Source organism: Chiloscyllium plagiosum, chromosome 9 (genome assembly GCF_004010195.1).
Source record: "Chiloscyllium plagiosum isolate BGI_BamShark_2017 chromosome 9, ASM401019v2, whole genome shotgun sequence".
Taxonomy (NCBI): domain Eukaryota; kingdom Metazoa; phylum Chordata; class Chondrichthyes; order Orectolobiformes; family Hemiscylliidae; genus Chiloscyllium; species Chiloscyllium plagiosum.
In genome coordinates this window covers 20,475,129-20,489,575 of record NC_057718.1, presented here as the reverse complement: position 1 = coordinate 20,489,575, position 14,447 = coordinate 20,475,129, and the positions used below count along the sequence as shown (strand labels likewise).

At 39.7% G+C, this 14,447-nt stretch overlaps 1 protein-coding gene across 1 annotated transcript in view; it reads left to right on the top strand.

The window, feature by feature from the left end:
* Positions 1-10,483, top strand: part of LOC122552680 (arginase-1-like) — a 49,020-nt gene extending 38,537 nt beyond the window's left edge. Inside the window, exons 6-8 of the mRNA XM_043695534.1 lie at positions 5,656-5,760; positions 5,965-6,101; positions 7,502-10,483. Coding sequence (XP_043551469.1) covers positions 5,656-5,760; positions 5,965-6,101; positions 7,502-7,629 — 370 coding nt within the window. The 3' untranslated portion in view covers positions 7,630-10,483. The remainder of the gene's footprint in view (positions 1-5,655; positions 5,761-5,964; positions 6,102-7,501) is intronic.
* Positions 10,484-14,447: the final 3,964 nt, after the last annotated feature.

The window sequence follows — 14,447 nt, the reverse complement described above, 5'->3', positions numbered from 1 at the left end:
CTTAGTGGAATTCAGTTAGTATCTGGCAGCACCTTTGCTCTGAATAATCACTCTTGCACCCCAGAATAAAATGCTGTCCTCTATGGTGATCTGGTCTTGCCATGTCCAGAAACGCTTTGGTTCTGGTTTGATGGCCCTTTTGTTTCCTCCATCACCACCTGTTTTAGTTTTGCCAGGACTGGATCTTTTTGTGTCCATAGTCTGAGTGTGTCAGTGGTGACCAGCAGGAAGCCCAGAAGGTTTCAAACCAGAACAGACTCTTACACCACCGGTGGTACCGTCACTGGATCTGCCAGTGGGACATGCCTCGAAGCAATCGCATTTGCTAATTGGCTACCCAGATAGTGTTCCAATTTGTAACTGTATGTACTTAGAATGAGAGTCCACTGCTGAATTCAACCTTGTCCTCTTTGAGTATCCTTAGCAGGGGTTTGAGGTCAATTATAATTACAAGTTTATGTTTGTAAAGGTATTGATGGAACATTCTCATGCCAAAGATGACTGCTAAACCTTCCTTCTCTATCTGGGTTTATTTGCACTCTAACAGCCAAAGTCGGGGAAGCATACGTTATTAGACATTCCTCTCCATTTGGCCATCTGAGAGCCAATGCTACCCTGATACTGTATGGGAAGACATCACATATAAGCATCAGATCTTACTTGGGATCATAGTGTGCCAATACCTTAGATGATGATAGCTGCTTCTTCACTTCCCTAAAGGCTACCTCTTGACTATAAGACCATTTTCATGGCTGACCCTTTTTCAATAGTAGATATAAGGTTGACAGGATAGTGGGCAGGTTATGTATGAACTTTCTGTAATACATCACCAATCCAAGGAAAGACATAAACTCCAGTGTGAGAGCTTTGGTAACTTTGATCGCCCTCACTTATCTTCCAATGGGTGCAACCTGGTTTTGTCAACTCTGTAGCCCAAGTAAGTCACTTGGGGTGCCTGGAACACATTTGTCCATTCTAAGGCTTATGCCTGCCTTAGAGAAACATCTAAGCTCTATGTCCAAGTTCTCTAAGTGCTCTTTATGGTCATCCCTATTATTAGAACAACATCCAGATAAATAGTGACCTGGAGAAGACCTTGTAAAATGTTCCCCATCTGCTGAAAAATTGCACAGGCTGATAGCCCATATGGCAGTCTTGTATATTCTTGAATATTTCTGGGAATCGTCATCTAACTGCAATTTCAAGTACGCATGGCTCCTGTTCAGCCTCATGAACGACAGCCCCACCTCCCCCCACCCACGTTACGTATTAGTCCTCTAAGCGAGGGGTTGGATATTTACACAGCTGTGAGAAGCTGTTTGCCAGTTGTTTAAAATCCCCACAAAGGTGAACCAACCCGTCAGGCTTCAGAGTTGGTACGACTCATGCTGCCCATTCTGCAAACTTTTTTTTCTGATGATCCCTTTGCTTTTCAGCCTCTTAATTTCTGCCTCTACATAAGACAAATGGTATTGGGAGAGCCTTGCAGAATCGTGGAATTGGTTCCTAGTCAACATGCAAGATGAACTTTGCTCTCCTTATAGTCCTGAGACCTTCCTGAAAAACTTCTGCTTATTTAATTAGGATTTCACTCAGGCAGCCATTTCTTAACTGAAAAATGTTAAGCTAGTTGAGGTGAATCTTTCTCAACCAATTTCACCCCATCAGCTTGGACCCAAGCTTTTTACTACAATAAATAGTAATTGAACCAGCTGCTTCTCATAAGAAATCAGAACCAAAGTTGTACCCTTCAGCTGTAAAGGTCCCCTGGTGTAGGTTCTCAGTCCAGCTAAGGTCTTATGCAAACTTAAGGCTGGAATCCACAGTGCATTTTGTTAAAGACTAGTTCTACAATATTGATACAGCTGTGCTGGTATCAATCTCCATCAGAAGCGGGTGACCATTTAACCAGATGTTTATTTTTGGTGCTGATTTGGATGTTCCTCAGCAATTTAACTGTTCTAAGCCAGATGTAGGTTAGCTTTCTAGGGTGTGTGCACTCCTGGATGCCAACCAAAAAGTTCTCTTACTCCATTCAAGCTTACTGGGACTCCTTTGCTGTCTCTAATCTGTGTAATGGCAGCAACTGCAATGGCTTGCCAGCTTGGATCCTGAAGAAAATTTTAACTGTTTGGCTGAAGCTTGACTTTATTTTGGGGTTTTGCTGTGGCCTGATCTAGAGTCTCTCTGCTCAAGATATGACTTGAGGGAAGCTATGTAATTGCCTTCACTCAAGTGGTGTTCTCCAAACTCAGTCAGACTGGTGAAGGTGTCCACTCTCATCGGCATTTCCTGTAACTCCAATGCTCCACTTGCTGCGTTTTCTAATGACAAAGCCAGTTGTACTACCTGTTTGAAGTCCAGTTGGGCTTCAGCAAGTAGGCCCTTTTGCATGATTATATCACTAATTCCACATACCAAACAGTGCCCCAGCATCTCATTAAGGATTAAACTAAAGTCACATGCCTCTGTAAGTCATCTTAACCTCCTCAAAAATCCAGACACATTCCCTTGGTTCTTGAGCTGCTGAGTAAAACCAATAGCATCTCAGAATTAGAGGAGCCTTAGGGTCCTAATATTTCTTAACTAAATCTGTCAGCTCTTAATCTGGTCCCTCAGGAAATGTTAAACTTCTAATAACTGAAAATGCTGTGGATCCACAAGCTGTCAGGAGAATTACTCTTTGCTTTTCATCTTTCCCAATGTCACTTGTCCAGAAAAATATTGCATTTCTTCCACATACTGAACCCAGTCTTTGAGAGCAGGTTTGAATAAGTCAGGCTTCCCAAATAATAGCATAATGCCAGATATGCTTACTCCAACTCAAAGACGACTGTTGTAAGAGAACTTCAGAAGCGTATATTTTTACTTTCATCACCACTGAAATAACTCCACGGAGGCCAGTATCCCATCACCAAGTAACCCTTATTTACACGTGCACAGTTCTTGACACTGGTCCACCTTTTTCAGAGCTAGCTCTCTGTGAACAGAACCTCTGACACTCCTGTTTATATCTGTCAATCAGGACTCTCTCGTTGGGGCTGTTAACCTGGTCAAAACAGGAAACCTGTATTCTTTGAGGTCCATCTGGCTGACCTCATTAAAATCACTACAAAGCTTACTCTCACTCTCTCCACATTTGGAATTTAACTCTTTTGTGGATGTTTGAACCAAGGCTATAATTAGGTCAGGAGCTGAGTGGCCCTGGTGGAATCCAAACTGGATGTCATTGGGCAGGTGGTGCTTGGTATCACTGTTGATGACACTTTCCACCACTTTACTGACAATCAAGAGAAGACTGAATAGGCAGTAACTGGGTTGGATTTCTCCTGCTTTTTGAGTCCAGGACACACGTGGGCAATTTTCCACATTTCACTACATGCCAGTGTTATAGATGTACTAACATCTTGGCTATGACTTCAGCAGGTTCTGGAGCTCAATCCTCTTGCTGAAATGCGGTCAGGCCCAAAGCCTATGCAGTATATAGTTGCTTTCAACCATTTATTGATATCATGTGGAGTGAATCTAATTGGTTGAAGACTGGCATCTGTGATGCTAGGCACTACTGGTTGAGGCCAAATTGCTTCGTTTACTCAAACCTTATCTTTTGCACTGATGTGGATCATTTGAGGATGGATGTATTTGTGGAGACTCCTCACCCAGTGAGTTGTCTAATTATCTGCCACCATTCACCAACGCATGTGTCAGGACGTCAGAGCTATTGTTCATGGTTGACTGTGATCCATTTTTTGTGGGATCACTTAGCTCTATCACTTGCTACTTTGCTGTTTTGCAAGTAATTTTGGTTTTTGTAGCTTCAACAGATTGACACTATTTTTAGGAATGCTGGTTGCTGCTCCTGGCATGCCCTCCTGCACTGTAGATTGAAACCATCTCTGCTAATTGCCAAGGAAGAAATGCCACAGGCCCCTGGCATTGAAAGGACTGTCAATGACCAGGCACCTGCTCAGCTCCAGTTGGGAGAAGTACTGTTTTAATGGCCTTCGCATTGGCCATTAATAACTTCATCAAGATGCATAAGCTGACACGCTATTAGCAGGCATGTTTGTCAGAGACACTTGCTAAACAGATTGACAAAGCGGCATTTGAACTGTGCTAAGGGATACCATGAATAAGCTGGCACCTTCTTTGAGAGAGGAGTCCAGCACATTCGGTTCCTTTTGATTTGGGCACTGACTTGTACTCTACCACTATAACCACTGATGCTCAGCACCAAGAACAAAGTGACAGAGGACTATGGGGTGGCACGGTGGTTCAGTGGTTAGCACTGTTGCCTCACAGCACCAGGAATCCAGGTTCAATTCCACCCTTAGGTGACTGTGCAAACTCCACGCTGACATTCTCCCTGTGTCTGTGGGTTTCCGCTGGGTGTTTCAGTTTCCTCCCACAGTCCAAAGATGTGCAGATTAGGTGAATTGGCCATGCTAAATTGCTCATAGTGCTCAGAGAGGTGTAGGTTAGGTGCATTAGTCAGGGGAAGTGTAAAAGTAATAGGGTAGGGGAATGGGTCTGGGTGGGATATTCTTTGGAGGGTCAGTGTGGACTTGTTGTGCCTAATGGCCTGTTTCCTCCCTGTAGGGAGTCTATGATATCACTCCAGGTGCCCCTTTCTTCACAGGTGGCGCCAGTGCCGTAAGAAGTCTTCTAGAAGTCTCCTCTCAGGAAACTCCAGTGGTGTTGGATACTCAACCTGCACTCTACATGTGACCCTCAACCCTGTGGAAGTTCAGGCCAAGATGGGTGAATGTGCATCTGGTCTGAATCCTCTCTCAGAATGTCTGCATCCTCTAATCACAAATGCCCTGGACTTGCCTGCTCAAAACTCCAAGGCCAACAATCTATACTACAGAGCAGATTCCTTCTACCATGGCTGCAGACCCTGGGACAAAACCTAGTTATAGTGGGAGGAAAAGGGAAAAGAGAATCTTCTGATAGGACAAAAGTGGCAAGGGTGAAATTTATTTTAACTCATTTGTAAACATATGCACTTTTCATTATCAGCCAAGTAACAAACTGTCATTGCAGTGGTTGCCGCAAGAATGAAGGTAGAGAGGCTAAATATTTTTAGTACCACACAATATTCTAAACCTGATTGAAGGATAGCTATTATTTTCATAGTTCCTATACTAGCATGAAACTTTTGTCATGATTTGAATGAGGGATCATTAGATGGTTTGTGAAAGCTTCCATCAGTTTGTCATCTCTACTTTCCCTATTTAATAAAAGTTACAAAAGAATAAACCGGTCAGCTGTATTTGTAGTTGGGATTAAACAGGGTACACTGGCCTCTATAGCATCAATACAGCAATGAGAGCTGTTGCTAAATAAATCCTGCCTAATTTCTGCAGTTGACGATGTTGTGCCATGGGATAGTAAAGGTGATGCTCCTGCCTGTGAATGTCCTAATTTTTCTGTGAGAGACTTCATTGTCCATTATACAGCTTTGTTGTAACTTCTAGTCATCTGCATCAAAAAAGTCCAAGAATTAAGCTGCACCCTCTTTCCGTACTGTGCTTCAGTGAATTCTCAGATCTGAGCAAGCATGGATACCTCATGTTGAGAAGACATTCTCTTTTACTTCCTTTTTTTTTTGTTGCTTCAACTATGAGTAATACTATTACTTGATCCTTTCAGGGATATTATAAAGAAATTAGGAATTAAATTCTTCTCAATGACCGATGTAAATCACATGGGAATACAAAAAGTCATGGAGATGATCAACGATTATCTGTATTCAAGGTATGGATTTTAGCAATGTTGAGTTCATTTGCTGTCTATAAAACTAACAGAATAGCAATTTGCATTTTCTAGAGTCTTTAATGTAAACAATTCTTAAGGTGCTTCATAGCTGTTACAATAATTATTTTGTCCTTTTTGTTTTTAACTGTGTCTCAACCCACTTATAATAAGTTCTCACTCTGGCATACTATTTAACTTTTTTAGAGTAAAGAAACCAATCCATCTTAGTTTTGACATTGATGGATTCGATCCTGTTTTGGCACCTGCGACAGGAACCCCTGTAGAAGGTGGTCTCACATATGAACAGGGTATCTTCGTGGCAAATGAAATCCATAAAACAGGTATGGGGGGGGGGGGGGGGGGGGGGAGGAGGAGGGAGGAACAAAAAGTAAGATGTTTATATTGTCCGTGGTACTGGCCACATTGGGGAAATGTGCAAGTTTAGAAACCTGGGAAACAGTGACATTTTGTATATTACCAGTTTAGTGGGTACAAGTATACCAGAATTTGGATAGCTGAGATAGCTGTTCAAAAAAGGAAACAAAGAAAAATGAAAAACATTATCTTTGGTTCATGCTGGATAGTTCATGGTACTTAAATGTAAACTGAAAAGGGCACAAGTCATGTTTTAACTTCAGGAAAGAATTCAAGTCTACAGTAATTAAATGGAATGCTTTACTATTCTAAATTGTGTGTAATCACTGCAGTCCATGAGGGAGAAGTTGGGTGGTGAGCCTTATGGATGCCTCACAACTGGACCTGACCTGCATTCATTAACATCACCCACCCTCACCCAGATTGCTGCTGGTGTTCCATTCTTTACACTACTGGTGGATGGTAGAAATGGTATGTCTTGGTACTGCATTTCCCCTGTGTCATCTGCCTGTGCCACCACCACGTCTGAGGACTATCAAGGAGAACTGATGACCAGCTATATGAAATTATTATAATTATCCTTACCATTGGAGATGCTATTGTCTTGGTCTCCTCTCCCTCCACTCTGCCCTCGCATAACCTCTGGTCCAGGACAAAGCCTTCAGTAAAACAACACCCGATATTTGTGTGCTTCTGCCCTTTAATCCTCCTCAAATCTCAAGCTGCAGTTTTATGGCCAGCTCTCACTTGACAGTGGGAATTGTAACAGAGCAATTTGTTTGTTTTTATTTGTTTGTATCTGAAAATCAATTCTGCTGTGTTGGATGATCCAGGTGGAAATTTCACTGTCTGTTTATTTTCAAAGAATATTGGGCCCATCCGATATAATCTTGCCTTTTTAAACTAAGAAAACATGTGGTGGTTGAAGTAAATAGCACATATGCATTTAAGTGAAAGTTGGAGAAACACTTGAGGGAGAAAGGAACAGAATGATATGTTGATACTGTTAAATGAAAAGAGGTCTGAGGAAGCTTATGTGGGGCATAATTGCAGTCACTGATTAGATATTTATATTACACAACTTGAAATAACTTACAAATCCAGACACTTGACAGGATTTGTGTTTAAATTCCTAGACCTGTTTACAGGTGGGCAGTTTTATGTAGTTTGTCCAAAGTGATTTTTTAAAATTCTGTTAGTCTTTGGTGAAAGAATAACTAGATATCATGCATTTAAAAAACACCATTGCAACAAAGATACTAGTTTGACTGTAAATAAGTTTTTTGGCTCTTTGCTAGTGTATTAAATGTTAGACCGTGTTTCCAAATATAAAAACATAATGCATACAATATATTTATACTTACAGGCCTGCTGTCAGCCATTGATTTAGTGGAAGTTAATCCATCTTTAGGAAAAACTGAAGAAGAAATTACATCTACTGTTAATTCTGGTCGAGATATTATCTTGAAAGCACTTGGTTATTTGACAATATGATTCCACAGCCATTTTTCAATAGAAGTGTAACGGCTTTAAACATTTTACCTTCTGAAATATCTCAATTTTGTAGCTTCATGAATCATTTTAATTTCCAAAGAGAAAATTTGAAATTATGTCATATCTTTTAAACTTCAGATGAAATAATAACACTATTTTATAAAGGATTTATAATTTTATATTACTATTAAGTTTTTTGATTGTTTGGCAGAGTGTCCTGGATGAATTAATATCAACTCTCAACAGCTGCAACATGCACTGGCTCCAACTCCATTTCCCTTGTTACTTTATCACATTGAATCTGTTGAACTGAGTTATATCAAGTCACCAGTATAGAAACTTGCCATTTTGGCCCAACTGATTGATGACGCTATCTATGCTTCATACAGCCACCTTCAGTCCTCTTTTTTTTTCATATAACCTTTTCAGCAATATTATTCTATTCCTTTCTCCCTCATGTGTTTCTTTAACTTTAAGTGCACACATGCTATTCACTTCCACCTTGACTTGTGGTAGAGTGTTCTGCATTCTTTCCACCCTGGATCTATAAGAAAATCTCCTGAGTTCCTCATTAGATTTATACATGACTATCTTCTAGAGTTCTGGACTCCCTGACAAATAGAAACATTTTCTCTAAATCCATCTTATCAAAATCTTTCATAATCTCAGACCTTTATCAGGTAACTTCTATTTTCTGTAGAGGAGTCCACCCTGTCTTGATAAGTATATCTTCTCTGTGGTATCACCTTAGTTAATTTTCTCCGGATCTTACCGAGTAACTCAATAATTATAGTCTTCATATTATAAAGTACTCCAAGTGAGGTCTAACCAAGTTTCAGTACAAGTTTAATATAGCTTTTCTGCTTTTTAGTCCCGCTTGATCTGTGTTTGGTGTGCATTTTTAAAAACATGGATTGTGGTTGGCGTATCAGGATTCAAGATCACAATGCTTCTCATTTCAACTCATTATTCAATCAGTATGGGTTCTCTTCAATCTTCCTACATCTATCAATATTGAGATTAATTTGCCAGTTACATGTCAATTTTGCAATTTTATTAAAATCTTGTACTTTGTCACATTTCCTCTTAACTATACTTCTCAATTAGTCTTCTCTGCAAATTTTAGTGTACTTCTGATACCCAAGTCCAAATCAATAATGTATACTGAGAACAATGATGGTATAGCAACCATATATTTACAAAGCATTGCTGACTCTTTGCAACTCAGAGTAGCTACCTTTAAACTGTCTGTTTACTGTTTTGTTGCCGTTTTTGTTTTAGTCCATTCTGGTAGTAATGTATGTTCTCAGCATTTTGTTCAACTCTGAAGTGTAGTTTTCACCTGCATACACACTGTCAACAAATTCACATTCTTCCTTCAGAATATTGTTTGACTATGTTCTATTTTCCTTTCAACATAACCAAAACCCTAATCATTGCCTTCACAATCTCAATGATTTCCTCACTGTTCTTCTATCTCTTCCCTTCATGAATTTAAACTAATTTAATGGTCTGCAGCCATACCCGTTTTCAACATACATCACCCCTAAATTTTGTTAAGATCTGGTTAGTTTTTATTTTTAAGTTGCCAAAATTAGAAATCCTGGTTAATCATTGAAAATAAAACCAGATACCAAAAATCCATGAATTTCCTCAGTAACCCTCCCAGATGTAAGTCAAAGATTTTTCGAAGTTTGGCTTCTACACAATGGATTTCAGCTTTTATCTTTTGAGGATTCCCTCAAAAGCTGCCTGGAGGCCGCCTTGCTTCCTTCGCCTGCAAATAATTGTCAGGTAACAGGACTCAACTTAGGATGCCGAAATAACTGCCTGCTCTCTTCACCCAAGAGTGCAGCCTACAGGACTCACAAGGAAGCATTTTAGCATCTAACATCTATTCACTGGCATGATCCAAAATTCCTAGTTGCTCTGAGCAGAATCCCATTTCACATGGCCATTTCTTTGCCAATGCCAGTTTCATGGTGCTGGAGCCCACTGTTCTTCAGCTTTGCAGTGCCAACACTGCTTCCCCATGGGCTTCTCAGACCCTGATCTTCCCAACAGCACAAAGGTTGCAATGGTTTGCTGTTTCACCCTCTCTGGACAGGTTGCTGTTCACTGTGACCAAACTGCTGTGTGACATGCTAATATCCATTCCTATCCCAAGGCAGGATTTAATCTGTCAAAGCTAGGTACATTCAGTAGTTTAAATGCTACATTTGTTTAACCAAAAGTCACTCCCACACCACAGTTGCAAAACTGCTATGCTTCCATACCTAAAACACACAGACAAATATCCAAAATATAAATTCCCTCATTTGCTAAACTTTGAGAAAAATCCTTCTCCAAATTGAATTCAAAATCCTAGACTTTAAATACCTTCATCAGAATCCTATTCCAGATTTATCCTTGCTCACTCATTCTGCCCAAGTGACTCCACTGCTTGATTCATGCTCTATCTACTATTGCAGTAGAAGTTATTATTTCAGATACTCTGCTTCGACTTTTGAAATTATCTCCAAATACTGTTTTGTCCAGCTATTTCAAATGCTGCAACTTCAGAAGCTTCAAAACAATAGTTCTGCATCTTCTGTCCACTAGTCTTCTGTTTTCTTCCTTTCATTCCTTACCTATAAATTGTGCAGGGAATGATATAGATTCATATGAAAATTTAAGTTTTAAGATCTTCAGTGATATAAATTTAACAATTGTATTTCTACATGAATTCTTCTGAATTTCAACAATGAAAGGAACAGCTATGCTGCTCAATAAGCTGTCAAACACCGTTTGCAAATTCTAGAAACTAAGTATTTGAATAAAAGAATAAAATGTTAATGATTTTGTTAAAAGTTAATGTTGGCACTTTGTGACATGCTGTGTTGGACTTGCTTTTGCAATGCTTAGAAATGTTTATTTTCAGATGTTTTTTCCACAAAATTGTTGGATGTGTTTAGTTAATAACACTTGAAAGGCAGTGTGTAAACAACAAGATAAACTATACATCTTACTAACTTAGAGAAAGTGAGGACTGCAGATGCTGGAGATCAGAGCTTAAAAATGTGTTGCTGGAAAAGCGCCGCAGCAGGTCAGGCAGCATCAAAGGAGAAGGAGAATCGACGTTTCGGGCATAAGCCCTTCTTACTAACTTATCAGAGTTAAGGATTTTAATTTCTCCATCACTGATGGTCATGCCTTCAGTCAACTAGCCCCAAGCTCTGAAACAATCTTCCTATAACTTTTCCATCCCAGTTTCTGTCTTTAAGACAGTCCTTTAAAACCTAATTCTTTGACTCAAAATGGTAACTGTTTCTCTCTCCACAGATTTGCCAGAACTGTTGAGTTTCTCTGGGTCTTGCTTTTATTCAAAAGAAAATTTAGGTGTGCAAATTTTCTCTTGTATTTTTCTAGTGAATCTCCTAATTCAAACATTGGACTTCGATTAAACAATTCATGTGGAAAAATATATTTCCAATCCTTTCTTATTCAAAGTTAAGCAACTGAGTAATTAAACTCTGGTACATATCGTCTCCTTTCCCTCACCACGGATCAACACCAATTAAACTGGAAGGGTGCTGCTTCCTACTATCAATTCACTGTGTTTTACATGATTGACAAAATGTATAATCATGCAAAGTTGTTGTTCTGTGCAATTTAGAAAATAATAAACGGACTTTGCAGTTTCTTTCTAGCAATAATGCTAAGTTCCACAATAGCTTAACGATGAATCTTAAAGGTGACCACATTTGGAGTACTGTGAGCAGTTTTGGCCCCCTTCTTTAAGGAAGGATATCATTTCATTGCAGACAGGATCCTTCGTATGGAAAGAGTTAGCAAAGGCTAAACAGGATGGGACTCTACTCGCTGGAGTTTAGAAGAACGAGAAGTGATTTCATTGAAGGCATTTAGAATTCCTAAAGGGCTCGCCAGAGTAAATGTTGAAAGGATGTTTCCTCTCATGGGGGAGTCTTGGATAAGAGGGCATTGTCTCAGAATAAAGGGGTGTCCATTTAGGACTGAGATAAGGAGAAACTTTTCTCTAAGAAAGTTGAGTGTCTTTGGAACTCCTCACTCCAGAGAGCTGCGTGGACAGAGTAAGGCTGAAATAGGTACATGTTTGATCTGTAGAGGAATCTGGGGTTACCAGGAAAAGGCAGGATAGTGGTGATGAGGAGTGTTGGATCAACCATGATCTTGTTGAAAGGCAGAGAGGGCTGAACAGCATACTCCTGTTCTTATCTCCTATAGTCTTATAATCTTTTTGCAATATATTTTCCTATGTTTGTTGATCAGTAAGAGTGACATTGGCCTACCTCTCTCTTATTGTTTACATTTTGCATTATACATGTTGATACTAGAGATTCAATTATTTGAATTGAGGATCCATCATTTACATATCCTTCATGTTTTATGGTGAATCATGCAGCTTGCTGTACTGTCTATACAAAACCTTTGCTATGCCCTTTCATTCATGCATTCATCTGTCACCTGAAAGCAGAGGGACATTAAATTGGGTGATGGGAACTATACAGTCCTGACAGATTCACCTCAACAGAACCAGGGTCAATGTCCTCGTGGAACAGTTTGCATGTGCTGCTTACGAAGATTTAAACAAACTTTGCTAGATGGAAACTAGGATGCTGCATTAGAAAAGGAAAACAAGTGGTGCAATGGATTGTGAGAGACCGAGAGCAGTAGAATAAGAAATAGTAAGGTACTAGGTAAGATGAGAATAGAAAAGATCGTAATATAGTTAAATTACATTACAGTGCATATATGTAAGCACCTAAATCATGACAAATTGGTGAGTTGCAGATGCAGACAGCCATACAGAAGTTATCATGTTGTGGCAATAATAGACTTGGATCAAGAAAAAAGGCAGGATTGAGCACTAAATATTTCTGTACACAAGGACTTCAGGCAAGACAAAGAACAGAAATTAACTGGGAGAAAGCTGTAGCTGCAGAAAATGACATTCTAGAGGGATTAGGAACAGATCTATTTGGTTGGAATTAAGAAACAATAGAGGTATTGTTACATTAATGGATGCATTCTACAAGGCACTACACAGAAGAGCTAATTTGTAGGAAAATCAGTCAAGTGAAAACAATTAAGAAGGTTAACAATTAAATCCCCACATTATTCTTATTTCCTGAGACAACATGAATCACTAAATGTGATTGGGCAAGTTGAGAAATTAGTTAAAAAGACATATGAAATAAATAAAAGGCTTTATAAATATCTTTCAAAATGCAAAGTAAGTTATGATTAATCTTTTAGTTGAGGCCGAGCCACTGTTTTATAGTGTACTGGTTTCAATTCTGGACATTACATTTTACGAGGGACATGTAAATTCCAGTGAGGATGCAGAACAGAATTAGGAGAATACTTTCCAGGAATGAAGGACTGTTGTTTTGAAGATAGTTTGAAGAAACTGTGGACAAAGTTGAGAGGAGATTTAGAAGAGCTGCTTAAAACCAAGAGTTGCCTTGGCAGAGAGGGCAGAAGTGTGCTCAAAGCATGTTATCATTAAGAATAAGCAGGTAAACGTGTGGCTCAAAAATTGGTGTGAGAGAAATGGGTTTGAATTCATGGGACGGCGGTCTTCAGCTGAACCGTGCTGGGACCCAGAGTCGTAGCAAATTGCATAACTAGGACTGTAAACAGGACTTTACACTAAATGGGGGTGGGGAAGGATTCCGTTTTAAGAGGAATTAGAAAACCTGAATTAAAGGTGGAGGTAAGAATACAGAACTCAGGACAGGTTATTAAAATCTCCAGCACAGACACAAATACGACAGTGTGTGGAAAATGTTAGCAATCAAACCTTAAGCACACTGGACAAACAAATGACAATGAGATGAGGAATGGTTAATACAGGACTGAAGGCGTTATATCTGAATGCATTCAGTATAAGGAATAAGGTAAATGAGCTTGTGGCGCATATCAAAGTTGGCAGGTATGACGTGGGCATCACCGAGCTGATGTAGCTGCAAGGGAATCAGCATTGAGAGCTGAATATTCAAGGATATACATCCTATCAAAAAGGTGGGCAGAGGGAGTGGTGTTACCTTATTAGCAAGAAATTAAATTAAATCAATAGTAAGAAACAAAGTAGGGTTAGATGGTGTAGAATCTCTGTGGGTAGAATTGAGGAACCGCAAAGGTAAACAAAAATAGTTGGAGTTATGTACAGGCCTCCAAACAGTAGTCAGGAGATAGAAAAGATGTGTAGGAAAGGCAAAGTTACAGTGATCATGGGGAATTTCAATAAACAGATGGACTGGGAATGTAGGAAAAGGAATTAGTGGAATGTCTACAAGATGGCTTTTTGGAGCATCTTGTGGTGGAGTCCACTGGGAACAGGCAATATTGGATTTACTGTTGTGCAATGAGGCAGACTTGATAACTGAGCTTAAGTGAAGGAACCCTTAGGAGGCAGTGATCATAATATGGTTGAATTTACTCTGCAATTTGAGAGGAGGAGGTAGAATCAGACATAATGGTACTACAGCTGAATAAAGGCAACTACAGAGGCATAAAGGAGGAGCTGAGTAGAATTGACTGGGAGAAGAGCCTAGCAGGAAAGACAGTGCAATAGCAATAGCAGGAGTTTCTGGGAATAATTCTGGATACACAGCAGAGACTCCTCCTGAGGAAAAGGAAGCAGCATGGTAGAGGGAGGATGATGCAACCATGGCTGACTAGGGAAGTCATGGAAAGCACAAAAGCAAAAGAGAAAAACATATAATGTGTCGAGGGGCAGTGGGAAACCAGAGGATTGGGAACCTCACAAAGAGCAACAGAGGGCAACAAAAAAT